The sequence below is a fragment of the Prunus persica genome, chromosome G8 (assembly GCF_000346465.2).
Source record: "Prunus persica cultivar Lovell chromosome G8, Prunus_persica_NCBIv2, whole genome shotgun sequence".
NCBI classification, from domain to species: Eukaryota; Viridiplantae; Streptophyta; class Magnoliopsida; order Rosales; family Rosaceae; genus Prunus; species Prunus persica.
In genome coordinates this window covers 22,332,255-22,353,121 of record NC_034016.1, presented here as the reverse complement: position 1 = coordinate 22,353,121, position 20,867 = coordinate 22,332,255, and the positions used below count along the sequence as shown (strand labels likewise).

Genomic DNA, 20,867 nt, shown 5'->3' with positions numbered 1-20,867 from the left:
AATAAAAATCATTCACAACTCGTTTCGAAATCCAATAATTTAGACAAATTGAAATTGCCAGAAGAAGAGCTTGATGATGATATTAGTATTTGGGTGGAAATATACGTGAATGTGGAGAAATTACAGCCTCCTGTATGTACTTGTGAGAGCTGTTGGGGTCAGGAACCCAACGAATCTCACTCATGTTTGGTGTCTCCACATATGCCATGGTGAACTCTCCAACCTTTTCTATTTTGCCTCTCTTGCCCGCCCTCAGCAGAAGACTGTTCCTGCTGTAAGAGAAGATCCCATTGCTCAAGTGTATGATGTCACCGGGCTCGAATGCATCGCACTCCTCCCCCCACAGCTGAAAGTGGACCGCCGCCGTCTCGTCGGCCACGAGTGCCAGGCATGTCTTGTTTTGGCCTTGTGATGAGGATGTGTTCATAGAGGCTTTGTCCAAAAGTATGAACCTTGTGTCTATGTTGTTCTGTGCTGCTGGCACTATGTCTTTGAGTGCCACCATCTCTCTGTATGTATCTTTGCTTTGTTTCTGCCAAAGAAAAAAACCTTTCAATCAATTGGCCCAACAATTTATTCAAAACAGGTATTTGATTGAATTGAAAATCGCAGAGAGAGAAGAGAGAGAGAGAGAATACCTCACTAATGCTTTCGATTGATGAGTTGAGTTGTGTTTCTAGAAGGGAAGCGGAGGATAAATCCGCGACTTTAAACGACATGCGTTTTATTGTGCCTCCAGGGAAAAGTCTAAAATACCCACCACCACCACGACGATAATTTTTTCTTATTTGTTTATGTCAAAGCCAGATTTGCTCAAAATAGCCACCGGGCGCTCAGATCGTATCGTTGTTCATGAAAAGCAATAGTCAATTCCTCCTTACCCTAAACCTAAACTCTCATCGATGGGGCTCGCTCGGATGTTCAGATTCAATCGGACCTTCGCTCCGACCACACCTGATCTCCAGCCCCATCACCAAGAGAGGCTGATATCAATAATGGCTTCGATTCAAGTCGATTCTCCGACCGGTAATCTTCGGTTTCGGGATCCCAATTCTTCGTTGAGAATTGGGGTCTCAATTCTTCGTTGAGAATCGGTTCTCGCTTTCGGAAAAAGATTTCGCTTATGCAAGAGAGTTTTCTTACGAATCTTTACCTTCTCGATCTTCATCTGCCGGTAATATTATGCTTCCTTTTATTTAGTTATGCACCACTTGTTTCATTTTGTGAAGCGGATTAATTATCATCTGTAATGGATTATCTCAATTGATATGAGTTCTACTTTCAGAAAAAGAATAAATGGTGACGTCCATTGGTTTTTTGGATATGATATTAGCAATATAATCGTCCTTAGGTTTAATTTTATGCACACAAAAAAAAAAAAAAAAAAAAGAGTTTGCATCAGTATTCAGTAGGAAATATCTTCTATGACTGTTCAGATATTCAATTTTCTGTGAGTATTTTTGACTGCCTTGCATCTTCGTCTGCTGGTAAAATGCAATAAAGCTTGCTTGCTCATTTCAGAGTTACATAGTGTATGCCTTCTATTTCAGTTTAACTCGTTTACTTTCATTTCAGTTAGCTTCTTTTAATTGTTGTGTTGTGATCCTTGCTTCATTTGATACCTCTTATTTTGCTATGGCTGATCTCTTGGACTTGTACCTGAATGTTTGTAAAGAGCAGTGGTTGTCCCTACAAATTTTCCTTTGGTGTTATTTAGGTTTCTGTCACATAGCTAGCATCAACTTATAGAATTTCATTGCCATGAAATACAATACATCTGGGCCTAAATTTCAAGAACTTATATTTTTATTGCCATCCACCCTCTTTTTCAGGGATAATCTTGTAGTATATTTGGGAATAGAGATTTTAGTAGGAGAGGTGAATATTGAATATCCATGCTAAAATTGTTGAACGTATCTGCCTTATTTGATTCTTTAGAATATGAGAAATTTGGCTATAATAAGTTAGTTTTAATTTGATTATAGCAGTCTCAAGTAAGAGAACCGACGCTTGCTTGACATCTCAAGGAAAGAGGGCCTGGAATGTTGAGCCTTTTGATTTATCAAGAATCAATCTAGTAAATATGATTCATGAGTTTAGGAATACTTCAGGTTGAAAGAGTGAATTGCTTTTACCTGCGTGAAATGTAATTGATTCTGTGTAGCCTCTCTCAACTTTTGTCAGGTTTCTTTGTCTTTGTGATTTGTGCATTTTAAAGACCTCATACAATCAAGCATTTGAAGTTAGGCTGGACTTAAATTTACCAGCTCCAATGAATCTGTCCTATGCATCTTTTTCAGGCACCACTATTAATACCAAGCAACTGGCCTAGAAATATTAAAAGGAAGTCTTTTTCTGATGCTAAGGCCCCCGGTAATGCTGTAATACATGCATGTCAAGTGACGACTTAACAGTCTACCAGCCTTTCTTTGCTGGAAATTGGGCTCTAGTCTATTAGAAGCGCTCTCAAGAACTTTTTCATAGTCCAATCGAATTTTCAAAACAGTAAGAATAGTTATATAAATTGTACAAATATGCGACGGTGAACTTGATTAGTTTTTCTTTCTATAATGTGATGCATGCATTAGTACAGTTTAGATTGGTAGATTAGGAATTGCACTGCAATTGATTGGTTTTTATGTTTAAATAATGCCACTTCAGCTATTGATCTGCAGTCGGTATAATTTTTACAAATGTAATTTATGTTTTGGCCCGAAAAAATTAAAATTTTAGTTCCGCCACTGCTTGGAAATGATGCGTCCTCACGAATGAGCATATAGCGAACTTCTCAGATAGTTCTCCAGTTCTTCTTGATGTCCATCCCTGGATGCAATGGAGCTGCGGTTCCAGTTATTGTACATTTGGTTGTACTTGTTTTATCTGTTTCTTCTGTATCTTTTGCTGCTATGCTTTTGTGTATCTGCATTCATTTGGTGGTTGTCTTTTTTGCTCTAAAGTTTGAAATGCAAAAGGGTATTTCAGGGAGGGATGCTTCGATAACCTGAAGCTCGTTGATGAGAAGGCTTGGGATCTTGAAATGATAAATGATGATGATGAAGAAAGCGACTTGGGTGAATGATATGATAACTTTTAGGAAGTTGGAAGATGAGAGGATAAAATGAGAATGAAAAAACGACTGCGATGAAGATTATGTAGGTTCGATTCTGATCGGGAGATGTTATTTGGTTTTTTTTTTTATATGCCTTGAGTTCCTTTTTCACTTCATCAAATCATACGATGCATGACAATGGAATCAAACTGTAAAAAAGAAAAAAAAAAGAAAAAAAAAGAAAAAAAGTAAGCCCTTAACAACTATTTGGCCCAATTGGATTGTATGGAGCGTGCCATTAATAAGTAAAAATTCCAGTATTTTGACCCAATATGGGCTCATGTTCGCATAATTAATGGGTCAACGGCAGTCTCGTTCTGTATATAGCCATTTTCAGGATCTTGGGCCTACATCTACACTATATATGAGAAAATTGGGCCCGCCTTGAAGTTATAGGGCCTAGCTCTACCCATAGCTTTCAAGTGTGATTGAGCCGAATACTAGTCCCGTTTTCAAGTGATTGGGCCGACTTCTGGTTCTGGTTTTATATTATTGGGCTGAACTTCTGGACTTTTGTCACGTTATGGGGAAGAATTTTGGGCTTGTTTCACGTTAATTGGCCCAACTTAGGGCCTGTTTTACGTTATTGGGCCGACTTTTGGGCTGTATCATGTATTGGGCCAACTTTTGGGCCTGTTAACATTTTTGCGCCTTATTTTGGGCCATTTTCATGTTACTGGGGCGACTTTCTGGCCTTTTTCCGTTATTGGGCCGACTTTTGGGCCTGTTTCAAATTATTGGGCCGACTTTTAGGCCTGTGTCATGTTATTGGGCCAACTTTTGGGCCTGTTTAACTTTATTGGGCCTATTTTTCATGTTACCCTGGCAACTTTTGGGCCTCTTTAAGGTTATTGGGCCGAATTTGGGCCTGTTTCACCTTATTGGGCCGAATTTTGGGCCTGTGGGCCGGGTTTCAGGTTATTGGGCCGACTTTTGGGCCTGTGTCATGTTATTGGGCCGACTTTTGGGCCTGTGTCATGTTATTGGGCCAACTTGTCGTTTAGTGGTCCTCATGGGGTCTATTTTGTTGTTTAGTGCTCCTGTTCTGGGCCTATTTTGTCTTTTAGCGGCCCAAAAATGGTCTAGTTTTTGTCGTTTAGTGGACTCATTGGGCCTATTTTGTCTTTTAGCGGCCCTAAAAATGGTCTAGTTTTTGTCGTTTAGTGGACTCATGGGCCTATTTTGTCTTTTAGCGGCCCTAAAAATGGTCTAGTTTTTGTCGTTTAGTGGACTCATGGGCCTATTTTGTCTTTTAGCGGCCCTAAAAATGGTCTAGTTTTTGTCGTTTAGTGGACTCATGGGCCTATTTTGTCTTTTAGCGGCCCTAAAATGGTCTAGTTTTTGTCGTTTAGTGGACTCATTGGGCCTATTTTGTCTTTTAGTGGCCCTTAAAATGGTCTAATTTTTGTCCTTTAGTGGACATTGGGCCTATTTTGTCTTTTTTGTATGCCTTTCCTTGGGCCTATTTTCTCTTTTAGCAGTTCTTCATTGGGCCTTCTTTGTCATTTAGTGGCCATCATTGGGCCTATTTTGTCTTTTAGTGATCCTTTATTCGGGCTAATCTTTGTCGTTTAGTCGCCTTTATTGGGCCTATTTTGTCTTTAGAGTGCCTTCCTGGGGCCATTTTTGGCGTTTAGTGGCCCTTTATTGGGCCTCTGTATATTACATGCCTTTTTTGGGCCTATTTTGTCCTCTTTTGTCTTCTAGTGACTCTTCTGTGGGATTACATCGTCATTCCGTGGCCCTTCATTGGGACTACTTTGTCGTTTAGTGACCATTCATTGGGTCCATTTTGTGGTTTATGGGCCCTCCATTGAGCCAATTTACCTTGTATGGGTTTTCCAGTGGGCCTTTTTGATCGTTTATGGCTCATTCATTGGGCCAATTTTGTCTTTCATGGGCCTTTAGGTGTCCTATTTGGACGTTTACAATAAACCTTAAACTTGACGACGCCCAATTCAGTATTTCGGGTCGGAAGTATATCCAAGTAAAAACTACAATCCGCAGCACTCAAATAAAAGAATTGATATTACACAGACTTGTTTTGATTGAAATTAGATCAAATTAGGCAAAAAAACAAAAGGGAAATTTGAGGCGAACCTGGGGAAAAAAAAATCAGTTAAACAATTAATAAAATAATATCAAGACTCAAAAGTTGAGACAAAATTAAACAATTAGAACCATCAGAAATAATAACAATTGGAATAAACACTGAAATAAACCAGATGTTCAGTGTGCAAAATAATAAGTTGAACCGAAGCAGAACTACTGAATATGCAAGTGTACGACACAACAAACACAAGAAGGTCGCACTAACGAACTAACTGACAAAAAAATTCATTGCATGTCTCTAGAAGAAACATCAATCCTAAAAAATTACCTACAAAATAAAAGGCTGGCATTTCAGGAACGATAATGTCTTTAAAATGTGGACAAACTTGAAAGGTAGTAATATAAAAGCATATCAAAAAAACCATAGGAAAAAAAAATTAAAGTTAAAATGCAACAAGTGGGAATGATAGGAAGAACAGTTTGTTATGTCAATAACAAAAAATACATAGAACAACAGGTTCTTTTATTTAAAATGCAAGATGCTGCAACTCATAGGAAGAACGTTTGGTGTGGGATAACCACTGAATGTTAAAGATCGCAAACCAGAACACAACATCCTGAAGAAAATTTTTAAAATACTCTATTACTACATTTGTACATTCATAACTTCATTTTAAACACCATTTTACTACCAAAAAGAATACCTACCAATACACGGAAAACAATTAAAACAGAAATTATATATGTTTTATATCTTCCAGCTTGTACACAATCCAAAGGTATTGTCAATAGATAACAAAATATGAATGATAAACAACTACAATGAGAAATTATATCAAATTAAGATTGATATGTACCAACTACAACTAAATATAACAGAACACCAGAGAGAGAGAGAGAGAGAGAGAGTGAATAGACTTCTAAATTTATAACTGCATATCTATCCTCCGTATATATTTGACAATGTGGGCAGATAAATTTTAGTTCTACGAAATTTACTGCTTCAAATTTTATTTCCATGGTAATAACCTATAAACATTGCTTGGGTGCATAGATGCAAAAGCAAATACTGAGAACTTCTGAGACTCCTTGCATTCTCATCCTAACTTGAAAAGTTCAGAAGCTCAGATTACTTACATTAACTAGAACATTGTGTGCGACAATATTTGAATAATGCACTAACCCATTTATGAATTTTCACGTTCTAATGTCTTCCAACTCATGTTACATTGAAAGTTAGAGAAACCCCATCATCCGATGTTCTCTTTTGGTCAGAACATCAAGTTGCCGAACAGTCTAGTTATGCATGGTTATTAGACCATCCGATATTGCTACAAATGATTACTTTTAAATTCACCACGCCACCGTGTATCACTGATGTAATGTCACAATGTTCCTGATTCCATATGTAAGATACCGTCCCCCACTCCCTCATATCAGAATACATCATTCAACAAAAATATGCTATTTCAAAGAGCTCCCATAATGTGTGTCAATTTTGTTTTTGTCAGATATATCGTTCAAGTTTTCAACAATACTATGCTATTTGCCTCTGGAAACTTATTTTTGTTCATTTTGTTTCCATTTAAAAACAAAAAATGAAATTTTACAAAAGAAAAACATATATCAACATGCTTGAATGAGTAAGGAGTAAAACCTTAAAGATATGGAAGGCCCGCTGTCAGTGCCTCTATCAGTCCACATCGCACTATCGCATCTTGAGCAAGCAGACAGGGAGTGTACCTGGAATGGAAGCAAACAGCGAACGCATTAATGCATTGAATTAAAGACCGACCTACTAATTAATTCCTCAGGCATGTCGCTCTATCAAATAAAAAACAATGATCTCAGTAAACCCTAAATTTCAAAATCAACTTTGACGGGTCCTGGAAACCCCATACCTAGCCCCATCAGATCTCTGGTCTTGGTGTTAATTACTACGCGATTTCAACGGTGAGCTCTTGAACGGATCCGATCGTGGATCAATGGCGGTCATCGAGGCGTTAAACCTCGCAAAACAAGAATCGCATTGGAGGAGCTTTTCTTCATGCCCCGTCGTCTCTCTCTTTCTTCACGCTCATGTCTCTGATCTACAGCGAAGGCTCGGATCACAGAGACAATGCCATTGTTAGGGTTTCCAGACCTTCTCTGTGTTTCACATCTCTCATTTTCTCAGATCTGCTCTCACTCGCGTTTGGGGACTCTGAGGGCCCGAGGGTTAAGGTTTTATCATTTGCGAGATCAGGCGCCTTTTAAGATGAAGGTTTTCTTCTTCATACGATGTCGTTTCCTTTTGTATTATAATTTAGAATTTATAGAGTTAGTGGACTGGACTGGTTTGCTTAATTGCCTCGACCCTAGACTTGGCCACGTGTCCTCACTTTCAATTCGCATTGGCCCATCCCTTCTTTTTTTTTTGGGGGTGATCGATCACTGCAGAACATTGATTAGTATGGTTCGTTATTCGTCTTTTTATGCCTGGTGACAACTTGGTCTCCTGTAAGTAAATTTATGGGCCAAAAAAATCCAATTCTGAAGGCGAGAGAGATTCAAGAAACCAGAAGCAAATATAAACTGCAATCCTAAACCTTAAAAGTTACAAAAACGAAACTTATAGGGCATATCCACCATCCACGTTTATTATGTTTTCACAGGGTCTCTAATTAAACATATAATTAGAACTTCTATACATCATTATTAGGATGGAAATTTCTGGATGCAAATGATTAAACAACCCTTCTATTTCGAGGTTGCCTAACTCATAATCAGAGAAACGCAAACCTTTTATTCTGTGTAGCTAGCTACCTATATTTATCCAATTTCCATAGGAGAAAAAGAAAAGAGAAGAAAAACAGAAAGTTCACATTTGCAATAATCCAGTTAAAACATTGAAATAGCATTTTACTTCGTATTGTCACCTCCATCTAAAGAAACACAAGCAATGAACTTCCATCAACGGAACTCTAATTTGCCCTAAAATCATATCCAACCTAGTAACTGTTGGAAACATGAATCTTCTACATGGTTTGGTCAGTGTATCTCTACATGTGTGTGTAATTTACTGTATGCTGTGAAGATGTAACAGACGGAAAGTACACATAACAAATAATACATATACAGCAGCACGACAAAATTATGTGACAACGGAAAAATACACAAAACATCAGGAAGGAAAAAGAACAACAAACAATAAATGCTAAAAATAAATAAAACCCAAAGTCATCAAACCCTATAAATAATTAAGTTTTATAACAATTTAACAAACCTGCAGCATAGGTTCTAAAGGTTTCTATAGCATCAATAGTGGCTAACGTAAGTTGAAAAAAGGTAACCCCAAAGGCAAGATTTTCACCTTCTTTTGTGACAACCATACTAGAAACTCCACGTCTGCTCTTTGTGTGATTTACTCAAATTGCTACCAGCTTAAGAACTACAGGGAACTAAAGTAACAAGACTAATTGATGCATACAATAAATTTGGTGCATCTGAGTTTTATTGCTGGTATGCATAACCTAGGAATTAATGTCACTGAGCTTTAGTTCCTAACCAGAAATGGGAAAGGATCAACCTGAAATTTCAGTTTCCAAGCTGTTGCCATAAAGATAGGCATACATAGAAAGCAATTCAGCTCATAATAGACAAACCTACATCGCCTTAATTTTCAATTCCAACAGAAGATGTTCAACAACCACCTACAAATGGCGTGCTGCTTAAATTCAGGCAACAACTATCTTTCAAGTCTCTCAACGTATTGTATTGGCATATGATTTGCATCCAAAATGCAAATCCCAGGAAATAAAAAAAGAAAAATCCAAACTCACAGTAAAAATAGAAAGATCGCTAAAATGAAATGCTACTAGATCTCAAAATTGGATTCAAAGAGCACTAAAATAAATGCAAGTAATTAGGTTAGAAAGATGTAGGGCCAACCTGACGAGTGCACGTAAGATAGCAAGAGACTTGCGGAAGCTCAAAACCTAATGTAGGTCTCTTCGGAGCCGAAGCTCATCCGATGGTGCGAAGACGATGAACGAATCAGCGAGCAGATTCGATGACGAACGAATCAGCGAGCAGATTCGATGACGAACGAATCAGCGAGCAGATTCGATGACGAACGAATCGGCCATCAGATTCGACGATGAGCGAATGCGCCATCAAATTCGACGATGAACGAATGCGCCATCAAATTCGACGATGAACGAATTTGCCAGCAGATTCTTCGTCTTCTACATCTTCGGATTAGGGTTAAGGTTTGGGATTCTGTTGATGAAGAAGACGAAGAATGAAGAACAATACGTCGAATGAGGGAGAGGACCGAGCTCCATGTTACAGTGATGGGGTAGCGAAGGGTAGGTCTAGGGTTTGAGAGATGGTTGCGCTTGTTCCGATTCGCTCTGTCAATTATTCGACCTCAACCAAGCAGGTGTTACAATACAAAGCGATGTTTCGTTACTTCTTTGGCGCGATTTTATGTTTGGGGACATTCCTTGCTTATTCATCTTAACCGTTCATGTCCTTTAAAAGATCTGACGGCTGATAATATATTAATTGGAGGTGAGCATCGGGACGGAAAACCGAAACATTGAACTAGACCGCGCCCATCCCTAATATTAATGATGGTGTAGAATAACCTGACTTTTGATAAATTTGTTCGTACATATTTCGGATATCAAAATTTCAAAATTAATACGAGTTAAGTTTTCAGTCATCCATATATGATTTGACATGTAATAACACGTCTTTTTTTCAAGGATGACTAGGAATAATTATAATCCAATTTGGATTTTAATTCTTCAATTTCCAAAATAAATTTTGTCGTCCTTCAATTTCCAAAATAGCTTTTATTTTTCTGGAGCCCGCCTTCCTTTCCACGAAAATGAAATCATTTCGACAACGTTATTCCTAGTAAATTACCTAAAACCAACTTTGCATTTTTTAGATGATGACAGAACAACTCGATATTTAACATTCCGCAAAGTTAGAAAGCTGTGTGTAATAATGTATATGGAAAATTCCAAACTCTGTTTATCAAAAGAAAAAAAGAAAAAAAAAGGGGAAAGAGGTCTAAGTAATTACAATGATTACACGTTTACATCTTGCAGGTAACGAAACGACTTGTAGTTCTACAGAGGCCGAAGCCGAGGCCGTTTAACCTGTGGCTTACATTGCTCGTTTAGGACGCAATGTGAAAGTCATGTTTGAATCCCATAACACTCTCATTACGCCAATCTTTGTTTCAGCCTCCTCAAATGAGACACCTGTGGCTACAGACGGGTGCGGAAGCCTCGTTGCTCTTCTAGCTTTTAGGTCTTTAACATCCACAACGTATGCCCTCAACTCCTCCAAGTTTCTTCCATACCATTGGCCACGCACCTGAAACACCTTTCCTCTCCCAATCTCCTCTCCATTTGCACCCATGAGGCCAATGGAGTCGCCTTGCTTGCACAGATCAAATTCTGCAGGACCACGGGGGGCAGCGGCTTCTGCCACGTTAGTCTCAGAGATCTCCCTGATACCAGTTCTCAACATGATTTGATGATCTCTCCTCACATTTAGTTGGCTGGAAGCATCTCCACCAGGGGTATCAGGTGAGTTGTTGGACCTTAGTCCTCGCCCACCTTGCTTGTCTTGCAACGCATTGTCAGCCTCAGGTGCTGGACGAACATCCTTAGCTGTGCGGGCTAGCCTGGCTTTTCGATTGTTTAACCTGCGGAGACACAAAAACATGATGTTTTCATAACAAGCAACCATCCAAATATTCACGGCAGTAGGATAGTGATTGGTGCGGTGCGAAAATATCTTGCACATAAACATTGTGCTGCGTCCAAAAAAACAAATGCAGTTAATAAAACAAGTCATATTGATTACTAAAAGTAGTTTCAAATGCCTGGCAGAAAATGAACACAGGAAAATATAAGGATGACTTACCAATTTTTAAGCTGTGGACATGTAACCTCGGAACCCTGGATAACACAATGGTTAACTTATGTTAAATTTAAAATTTAAAATAAAAACACTCAATAAAAAGTTAGAAGCATTGACATACATGAAAACTTAATTTCTCAGCCCATGATTGTATTGAGGCTGCATTTCGCTGCATATCAGGTTCATCTAATAGGGCTCTCTCAATAAGTTCCACCTGTGTATCATTCATTATTGTTCGTTTCCGTTTCCTTCGCTGCTTTTCCTCACACTGAACAGTTTCAACCTTTTCATCCTCTGCGGTTCCTCCATATCCACTTTCTTTTATGTGTGCACTCGGCTTTGGGAATTCACTGTTTTCCATCTGATCTACAGCATTTTTACCTCTTGTTGAGCTTGTGTCTGAACCACTGGTTTCAACATTATGAGCATCTAGGTCGATGGCTCCAAAACGTCCAGATGCACTCCCACCAGATATACCTTTGTCTTCCCTCATTACATCATTCCCCTGATCCATATGCTCACTGTTTGCATCAACTTGGTCCACGTCTTGAAAAGCAGAATTCTCAGACATTTCCTCTAGATTACCACTTCTATTATTAAGATTAGGAGGTTGTTTACTCAATAAAGGTGGCGAGCATCCTCCAGTACTCTGAGCCTCCTACCAGGAATCAAAGTTTACTCTCAGGTCAGTATGTTGAGAAATAACTACATCACCATTAGCAAACTCAATTGGGCGCCCATTGAGGATTGGCTCATTTATTCCACTTGAAGATCGAAGACAGCAGTTATTCAATCTAAGGTATATTTAATTACTAATTCGAAAAATCTCACTCAGTTTGTCTCCCAATGGCTATGAGTCTCACGTTCAAGTTTAATACTCCTACAGTTGGTTTCAAATAATTGTGTGTGAAGCTTGTCATACCAAAGAACAATTTAAAAGCATGTCAACTCAATAATGTGATCATTGGTCTAAGTAGATTGAACAACCAGCATTTTCAGGCCACCCAGAAGATGGGGAAAAAAAACTATCAAACATTTACCTGATGATGATCACTGATGTTGAGTTTAGCAAATTTATCCCTATATATTGACTCCTCGTGTTTCTTCTCCTGCCAGCATCATTATTGAAAACATTCAAACATATATGCAAGGGGTGGGGCAGGAAGGAATCAAACAAAATGGCAAAATTCATTTCCTTTGCAAACTTGCTCTAACATGAGATCAATGAAATATCGATCCATTTCAGGGGTCCAGACTGTTCTCAGGCGATCACCATCAGTTCGGCCTCGGATACCCATGCTGCAACAACTGAGGGAGCATAGTGTAATCAGCACAAAAATGTACTGAAGGGTAAAGGCATCAAGCCATTTGGCGGAGGCAGGCATAAGACGAGAATTTTGTTATACCAATTGCATTCCTTGAAATGCTAGTGAGGAATTCAATGGATTGTTTCAGATTAATTTCAAGGAAAATTATGAAGGCTTTAAGCTAAACACATTCTACAATATCAAAGCATAATACCTTTCTCCTCAATAAGTTAATAAAACAGGGGAACACTGCGTTTGTAGGTTTGAGGGGCAAAGAAATGGGGCACAAAACCGGAAATCCAAGCAAGCTTGGCGAAATTCCACTGCATTCAAAATGTTAACAGGCCCCCATTACTATTACTATTTCTATTAACTCATATATCATCTCCATTCGCTATAGCGAGAACAACAGAGCCATCTTCATTCTAATCTTTTAAAAAAAATCACGACTGAGGTCCTGTCTATTTTTCTTGCCCTAAATATACACAAAGTATGAACTTTTAACATCATTATCATCAAACTTGGACATTCAAGAACCAATATTTAAAAACCGATGATAATGATATTTGAAAAAGAAAAAAACATTCAGAGAATAAAATTAACTAATAACAATTGGAACCAGATATAAGAATTGGTCAGTACCAACCTCGGAATCGACTTGGCAGATCTGGGACTGCTAGAGTGCGTTTCTGCGCGAGGTCAGGGATAGGGTTTTCCTGAATAAGGCTGTAACCTGTTCGAAATTAGAATAGTAGGATAACCCCAACCCTAACAGCGCTCGAATGCTAACCCCACTGTGTTCAGATAACAATAAAAGTTTTATTTAAAACGTATGGCCGAGCGGCTGTACTATTAATTTTAAAAAATTTAAAAGTACTCCAGTATAGCCGTGCGGCTGTACTATTAATTTTAAAAAATTTAAAAGTACTCCAGTATCGCCGTGCGGCTATACTATTTATTTATTAGATTTAAAAGTACTCCAGTATAGCCGTGCGGATACTATTTATTTATTAGATTTAAAAGTACTCCAGTATAGCCGTGCGGCTATACTATTTATTTATTAGATTTAAAAGGACCCACATAGCGCCTAGGCGGCAGATTTTTTTTCAATAGTATCGCCGCGCGGCTATACTCTATAAATAGAATAGTTTAGGAGTATAGCCGATCGGCTGTACCCTAAGTAGAATAGTTTCAGAGTATAGCCGCGCGGCTGTACTCTATGAATAGAATAGTTTCAGAGTATAGCCGCACGGCTGGACTCTATAAATAGTATAGCCACGCGGCCGTACTCTATAAACGCTTTAATGTATATTCGAATATTTTTAACGGTATAGCCGTGCGGCTATACTGCGTTGTTTTTTTATATTTGTTTATGTAATAGTATCGCCGCTCGGCTATACTGGGCCTTTTAAAAAAATAATAGTAAAGCCGTACGGCTATACGCTTTACTTTATATTCGAATATTTTAAACGTATAGCCGAGCGGCTGTGCCGTTAAAATATATTAATATTCAAGGAGGATAGCCACGCGGTTATACTCTTCCGTATATACTCGAATATTTTTAAGTATAGCCGCTCGGCTATACTGTACAAAATTGGAAGTAATATCTTAGCATTTTTTAATTACTTTAATTAGTAATTATATTTTAATTATTATTTCTTTTGTGAATAATTAGTATTTAAATATATTACTTCATAAATAGTAGTTAATTATTTTAAAATTACTTGTGGACTTTTTATTTTATTTTTTATATACAAAACTATTTTGTTTAGTTTAATATTTGCAATTAAGTAATATCTTTGCCTTATTTAATTATAATAATTATTCTTTATTTAATGAATAATTAAGTATTTTAATTAAATATAAATTACTTAATAAATACTACTTATCTTAAATAATTTTGTGGACTTTTAAAATTATTTATTAATTTCCAAAAATGGATTTGAGCCTCCAAACCCTAAGTCAAGTCTCAAACATTTCTCAAGCCTCAAACCCTAACCACAATACTATTATGAGGCACTTATGACTCAATTAGACTTGGATACTCACGTAACTCAACCTAGCGTTTTACAATTAGAGTTTCGATCTTAATATACGGTTAGTATGATATACCCGGACCTAACCCTTCCATAAGATATAGAGAAGGAAAAAAAAACATTAATTTGGTGTCCATGTAAGTAGAAAGATGATCTATCGAGTGCTACATCATAAAAAAAGCACTTAACTCAATAGATTGAGGGACAAATCGAATAATTATGTAACAACTTGTAACTTTAGGTTTGTTTTTATCAAGTTTAGAACATAGGGACTAAACTCTTACATGTAATTAACCCTACTAATAATGTTATACTTTTTTTCCCAACCAATATGACATTGGGTTATAAACATTAGTTGGTTTTCCAAATCTACTGATGTTGCGTTCTAATAAAATCTCACATCTTTCTTCCAGCTTGAATTATAATCATCTGCACCATCAATTATTTTAGAATCACACATGCAAAAAGCAATCAAATCCGAAATAATTTACACTCCTTGCCTGCCCAGTTTTCCATTTGTCATTGAGGGAATACCTAAACTATTAACGATTTCAATCTCACGGGGGAAATCCTCAATACAACATACACTCATTCACTTCTGTACAAATAACGAAGGACAATCTCTCTCCTTTACAAATAAGATCTTTACCAAGACACAATTTTTCCGTGCAAATGACTAATTCATAATTGCAGCTTCTGAGTTCAGCCAGAGTATACAAGCGTACCATGTGGTGTAGGTGTGGCTATGGCAGTGAGATAAGAGGCAACCAAATGCTATGCTCTGAGAATATGATTGCAACAATTCGGCCCTTTCTCTCTACTTTAGTAACACTAAATGGTAAGATGTCCGAATTTCTGTCCTTTTTCCTTTCTGGTGTATATTTTTCACAATTCTTCTTTTAATATAGAAGATAGAACACAAGTTGCAAAAGTGAGAGGGCCAATATCCAGCTTGCCAATCAACCTAACTACCTCTCCTCGTTCACATGTTCAATGCATCCCTGTTGACTATATGCTTCATTCGACAGTGGTTTTATAGTTGACCATGTATATTGCAACAATAGTAATGATGGCCCCAGCCAATTGCAAGGGTGAGAAGGTCTCACCAAGATATAGATACCTGCAGTTAGATTCCTATCAGGCACTAGCAGGCATGTACAATATATTATCAGAAAAATAAAAAAGAAAGTCCCTAAAATCTGCTTCATTGCTAAACTATTTTTTTAGTAGAGTTGGTAGATTTATAGTTAAACAAATATTAGACAGTTGAATGATCTTACCCAAATATAGAAGCAAGTTTATTTATTATTGTTCTTTTTCTGTGTGTATGGATGATCTTACCCAAATATAGAAGCAAACATTGGGGTCAGAAAGGTAAGGGAGCTGAGCTTTGTCAGGCTACCTGAAATCCAGTAGAAATTAGCATCTCAAATTCTACAGGCAGAGGATACCAACTATACAATTTATAGCGCGAATCAAATTGACTAAGGCAGAACAAATAGCTCTTGAAAGAAATGTATTTTGACTGTAAAGATCTTTAAAATATAAGTAAAAGTGAATCAAAAGGTTTGAAAATAAAATGAAAAGACAAATTATACATAATAAAAGATTAGAGCACACCTTTTGTTGCACTGTAGAAGTATACACCATAGCTGATGGCACTTCCAAAAATGGATGTATAAAGGAGTGCCAACGCATCATTTTCTGTGAAACTCATTAGACTTCCACTAACAGCATTTTCATGATTAAGAATGGAGATCATAACAAGGGGTAGACCACCAATAACCATGTGCTGCAACCAAAAACACACTCATCGCTAAGCTCTATGTGTTCTTGAGATATTATATAAGGAGAGACGTATGTTGTCAAATAAAAGTTAGGCTTTGGAAAATCGGTTAATAAATAAAGCAGCAGAAACAAAGAGAGCGACTTAAAACTTTCTTCAAACATTGATTACATTTAACATCCCATTTTAGATTTATACATTGAAGAAGGTAATAATGCTTGAAATAACTATCAAAATACTGAAACTGTGATACACAATTATAAGATAAACCCAGAAAATAATGTCAGTAATAGGTAAGTTGATACTGCCTACCCATCCAGTTGCCATAATAGGATCAGAGTACTTGGAAACCCAGCGCACCATGATTGTGCCAACTGCCATGCTCTGAGCTGCGAGAAGCATCCACCACTCCCCACTTTGCCACAATGAAAAGTTGCTTCCATCAACAGAAAGCGAAGGTGCCTGGAGAATAAAGCTTAGAATTATATGGTACATAAAGGGGCAAAACAATAGGTTTCATGCAAATCCCTTTTTCTCAGATAACAACCACATGAAAGCGTGCGCAATTACATACATAATTTCATAAGCTAAGATCTCTGTTATAGCACTTAACATGAAAGCGAATTTTCAGCTTACATCCAACTAATATTCCCACTACAACCTCAGATATATTTGAAACCTAACTGCATGATTTAAACTATTCTAGCATCATCAACAATCTCACTCTACTCTCCCACTTTCCCCCAAAGTTCCCTCACAAGATCACCCCCATTAAAATCCATGATGAAGAAATGAACCAAACATTTTCTATGGCCTTACGGTTGCATCTGACAGAGGAGCTTAGGATAACTAATAGAACTACCAATTCAGGGAAGTTTCTCTATCGAGTAATGTCAAATTAATAATACATCGTAAAGAATTAACAGTTGATAATGGCAAAACATTCACCACGCTTGGGAAGCATTTTCCGTTGAGGAAAAAAAACAGTCTGTGTCAACCAAATAAAAGTTGTGAATTCAAGATTGGAAATCGCAATAAGCAAGCATTGGCTAGAGTAATCAAAAGCCAATGGAATGAAACTGACAACGCCATGGAAGAAAAGTAAAGATTTACCTCGAGAAGTAAAAGTCCAATGACACCAAGAACAAGCCCTGCAGCTCCAAGGAACGCAATGGACTCACCCAAGAACAAGGCCGCAAGTATAGCCACCGTCAAAGGTTGTGAATCAATTATAACCTGCAGCAAATTAATGGTCATGATAAATAGAAGAGTCTGTCGGACTAGAAATGCGCCACTTTTTATATACAAATAAAAGGGGAAACTTACACTGCCGAGGCCAGCAGATGTCCTCTGCAAACCTTCAGCAAGAAAACCTTGAAAACAAGCGGCATCGACGAGGCCAAAAAGCGCAATAGATAGCCAAGCAGTGAGGCCAGATGGAAGGGGGCGGCCTCGAGAGGCGGCGAACGCAATGAGGAGAAAGCCAGCAGGAATTAGGCGGAAGGAGGAGACGAAGAAAGGGCCAGCCTTTGGCAAAACCTCCTTCATTGCCACCATAGAGGTGCCCCAAAAGAAGAAGGGAGAGACCAATACTGTCCATTCTTGCAGCTGTTGTTGTATCAATTCCACTCCAACGGTCCTTTGTTGTTGAATTTCTTCGGAGGATGAGGAAGAGACCGCGCACTCTACGTCCTGGCCTGTCCCCACACAATCAACGGCGGGAAACGACGACGAATCTTGGAGCCCGGTGTCAATAGACTCAGTACCAGTATCAGTAGAAGGAGTACAATTGGCAATAAATTTATGGAGGGACTTGTAGTTACAGTTGTTGTTGGGTGGTTTTCCATTGCATGGAGAAATAGCAAGGCAAGTAGAAGAACAGTATGGCAGTGGACTGAGTGCTTTGATTGGGGCATTGTTTCGTTTTTTGATACTACTGTTAACCCTACACCCCCTGGGCGGCCACGTAATATCAACAGAGGCAGGAGGGTGGTAGTTGTAGAAGAATTGGTAATAGCAGCCGCCGCAAGAAAAGGCTGAAACTGAGGTGGAGCACAGCCGCCCCATTTTCCTTTTTTCTATATTTTTCCAGCGACCTCGTCTACCAAGAAGAAAATCCTCGTCTACCCAGAGGGCCAAATTATGGCCACGTGTCTACCACTTTACAAATATCCAAACCTTTTTCTTCTTTCATTTTTTTAGGCGGGGAAAAATATTAAATTCCAACCTATTTTTACCTATTTTTCGACGATCCCTCCCTCGTCAAGGGCTTACAAATTACAATACTTACTATATAACACAAGGGTATAGCTAAAAGAAAAACAAAAATCACCCGATTAAGATGGTCAAAATTAAAACAATGAGGACTAAAGTGAAAAAAATGATTCAAAAGACAAAGACCAAAAATATAATTCACACCTATAACCTATGATATGAGTGCAAAAGTCATTAGATTAAACGCGATGAGGCTAATTCCAATATTAACAATTACAATTGGTTGCGTCTTGCATGACACAGTCATGTGGGGTAGGTAATGGGATCTCAAATCAAATGACACGTATTATATATATTATGAAAAGCAAGCCATCTGTTGAAGTTTTCTATGAATTATACCTTATTATGGTCATCATTAACCTAAGCACCTTCCTGATTGGCTAGTTTTTTTTTTTTTCTTTAAATATTAGAAATTGTCTAAATCTGACTTTATTTTATTTCTGTAGACTGATTAATATCTTAACTTTTCTTCTCAACAAAAACACTAACTTTGAGCATACTTGCCTTGCAACCAACTTGCGATAATGAAACAAAAGAAAGCATAGTATACTAGTACCAAAGACAAAAAAGAAAGAAAAACAAGAGAAAGCATATTAATTAAGAAATTAAAGAAAAGTTGAAAAGTAAGATATTGGGATGATCATTTGTCGGAAAAACAAATATTTTGTTGGTCTTCTAGATTAAAGGTGTTTTAACATATGGAGTATTATCAGACGCGTCAACGCATCGTTTTTAATTATAAATATAAGCAGCGCAAGAAAGTTCCCTTGGCGCTTAAAGTCATACATTTTGCATATGTATTTATGTATGTGGTATGTACAGACGTTTGGTTTGTTGAATATTTGGCAGGGAAGGAGGGCGGAGGGAGGTAGGGGGAGCGCATGCCCAATAAATATCATACAACAAGTATATAAAAGCCCCTAGAAAGTCAAGGATAGGAAGCTTTTCAAACGCGTGGCGTGTGATATATGTGTACATATTACGACCTTTTCTTGCCTTGAAAGTTGAAGGCTGCCTGCCTCAAACAAGTCTTATATATTGAGAAAGGAGGAGGAACTAGGAAGACATTGAAGGGAAGTGATTAACTCTTCTTATAATATCATCCAAATGGCTGATCACCAAAGAATCTATCCAGATGTAGAGGCACCGCCAGCAGCAGCTGAGGCACCCTTGGTACCAACTGGAGCTTCAAAATCGGACAGAGGTGATCCAGCTGATTATCATCACCAGGGGCAGCATCCTCCCTTCCCACGGCGGACTATTCCGGTGACGCACTCCAAGCCACCGCCCATTCGCAGGAAGAGGAGCTGTTTATGCAGGTGCCTTTGTTGGACTGTAAGCCTGATCTTGCTCCAAATCATTCTGGTTGCCATCACTGCTGGAATTATATTCCTCGTTTTCCGACCAAAGCTTCCAAAGTTCACGGTGGACAAACTGCAGATAACCCAGTTCAATCTCAATGATGATCAGAGCTTGTCGGCCACCTTCGACGTGAGCATCACTGCGCGAAACCCCAACAAGAAGATCGGCATCTACTACGAAGGCGGAAGCCGCCTGAATGTTTGGTACACAGGCACTAAGCTCTGTGAAGGAGGTTTGCCAAAATTCTACCAGGGTCACCGCAACACCACTCAACTTGTAGTCCAGCTGACAGGACAGAACCCAGATGCAAGCGGCCTGCTCAGCACCCTCCAACAACAGCAGCAGCAGACGGGCAATGTTCCGCTGACTCTCAGAGTGAGGCAACCTGTGAGGATTAAGCTGGGCGGCTTGAAGCTCCCAAAGGTCAAATTCTTGGTGAGGTGCAGGTTGTTGGTGGACAGTGTTTCCGCGAATAATGATATTACAATTCAAAGCAGTAGCTGTAAGTTCAGGTTTAGGCTATAATCTCTTACATTACAGGCTACAGGCTGCAGGCTACATGCATACATAGAGGATCATAGGGAGAGAGCTTCTTTTCTTCTTGTCCCGTGGGCGCTACCCATCTTGTGTTGATTCATTTCACATTTTTCTTCATTACTAAGGATTTTTCCTATTTTATCCGCTGCTCTTTTGAAAGTAGCGAAGGATTAATCTATTTCTATATATTACATATTTATATATGTTGGTTAATAAGTTATACTAGTCCCTTAGTTGGGGAATTGGTGTATTCTTTGTACATACTATATACATATACTTGTATTCTTTCATATTCAGGCATATTGTTTTATTTTATTTCGTCTATTAATTTATGGCTTTCATAGTTTATTAATTTCTTCCTTCTTTGTTCTTAAATTTAAGTTCACACCAGTAAGCTACATACTGTCCGTAACTAAACGAAAAACTTAAGCATTACAATAAAAATGAACGAAATATTCATGATGATAATAAAAAGGTAA

General features: G+C 38.1%; 4 protein-coding genes and 2 long non-coding RNA genes across 7 annotated transcripts; 2 read left to right on the top strand and 4 right to left on the bottom strand.

Moving 5' to 3' along the window:
• LOC109950649 (SOSS complex subunit B homolog) lies at positions 55–734 on the bottom strand. Its single transcript, XM_020570369.1, has 2 exons — positions 639–734; positions 55–532 (listed from the first exon to the last, which is right to left on the bottom strand). The coding sequence occupies exons 1-2, from the start codon at positions 717–719 to the stop codon at positions 83–85; spliced, it is 531 nt and encodes a 176-aa protein (XP_020425958.1). The 5' UTR covers positions 720–734; the 3' UTR covers positions 55–82.
• LOC109950651 lies at positions 813–2,938 on the top strand. Its single transcript, XR_002272914.1, has 2 exons — positions 813–1,174; positions 2,301–2,938. It is a non-coding gene; the product is annotated as an uncharacterized LOC109950651 (long non-coding RNA).
• Positions 5,626–9,608, bottom strand: LOC109950650. Of its 2 annotated transcripts, XR_002272913.1 has the most exons (3): positions 9,092–9,608; positions 7,063–7,594; positions 5,626–6,904 (listed from the first exon to the last, which is right to left on the bottom strand). It is a non-coding gene; the product is annotated as an uncharacterized LOC109950650 (long non-coding RNA). The 2 variants fall into 2 exon arrangements; XR_002272912.1 differs by lacking the exon at positions 9,092–9,608 and having other exon boundaries at positions 7,063–9,027.
• LOC18768784 (nodulin homeobox) lies at positions 10,102–12,716 on the bottom strand. Its single transcript, XM_020570367.1, has 5 exons — positions 12,608–12,716; positions 12,127–12,195; positions 11,208–11,744; positions 11,090–11,124; positions 10,102–10,868 (listed from the first exon to the last, which is right to left on the bottom strand). Exons 3-5 carry the CDS (start codon positions 11,655–11,657, stop codon positions 10,322–10,324), a joined length of 1,032 nt encoding a protein of 343 aa, XP_020425956.1. The 5' UTR covers positions 11,658–11,744; positions 12,127–12,195; positions 12,608–12,716; the 3' UTR covers positions 10,102–10,321.
• On the bottom strand, positions 14,871–18,353 carry LOC18767356 (WAT1-related protein At3g02690, chloroplastic). The gene is made up of 6 exons (XM_020570858.1): positions 17,542–18,353; positions 17,329–17,451; positions 16,528–16,677; positions 16,050–16,221; positions 15,771–15,831; positions 14,871–15,549 (listed from the first exon to the last, which is right to left on the bottom strand). The coding sequence occupies exons 1-6, from the start codon at positions 18,280–18,282 to the stop codon at positions 15,447–15,449; spliced, it is 1,350 nt and encodes a 449-aa protein (XP_020426447.1). The 5' UTR covers positions 18,283–18,353; the 3' UTR covers positions 14,871–15,446.
• Positions 19,501–20,740, top strand: LOC18766758 (NDR1/HIN1-like protein 13). Its single transcript, XM_007201292.2, has one exon. It carries the CDS (start codon positions 19,597–19,599, stop codon positions 20,374–20,376), a length of 780 nt encoding a protein of 259 aa, XP_007201354.1. The 5' UTR covers positions 19,501–19,596; the 3' UTR covers positions 20,377–20,740.

Bases quoted from the DNA above. Each gene is read 5' to 3' on its own strand.
- LOC109950649 (XM_020570369.1), bottom strand. From the start codon at position 719: ATGTCGTTTAAAGTCGCGGATTTATCCTCCGCTTCCCTTCTAGAAACA. The intron at 533-638 runs GTATTCTCTCTC...TTTCTTTGGCAG, and splicing joins CAATCGAAAGCATTAGTGAG to AAACAAAGCAAAGATACATA.
- LOC18768784 (XM_020570367.1), bottom strand. From the start codon at position 11,657: ATGTCTGAGAATTCTGCTTTTCAAGACGTGGACCAAGTTGATGCAAAC. The intron at 11,125-11,207 runs GTATGTCAATGC...TGTGTTATCCAG, and splicing joins CTGAGAAATTAAGTTTTCAT to GGTTCCGAGGTTACATGTCC. The intron at 10,869-11,089 runs GTAAGTCATCCT...GTGTCTCCGCAG, and splicing joins TGTCCACAGCTTAAAAATTG to GTTAAACAATCGAAAAGCCA.
- LOC18767356 (XM_020570858.1), bottom strand. From the start codon at position 18,282: ATGGGGCGGCTGTGCTCCACCTCAGTTTCAGCCTTTTCTTGCGGCGGC. The intron at 17,452-17,541 runs GTAAGTTTCCCC...AATTTGCTGCAG, and splicing joins CATCTGCTGGCCTCGGCAGT to GTTATAATTGATTCACAACC. The intron at 15,832-16,049 runs GTGTGCTCTAAT...ACTGGATTTCAG, and splicing joins CTTCTACAGTGCAACAAAAG to GTAGCCTGACAAAGCTCAGC.
- LOC18766758 (XM_007201292.2), top strand. From the start codon at position 19,597: ATGGCTGATCACCAAAGAATCTATCCAGATGTAGAGGCACCGCCAGCA.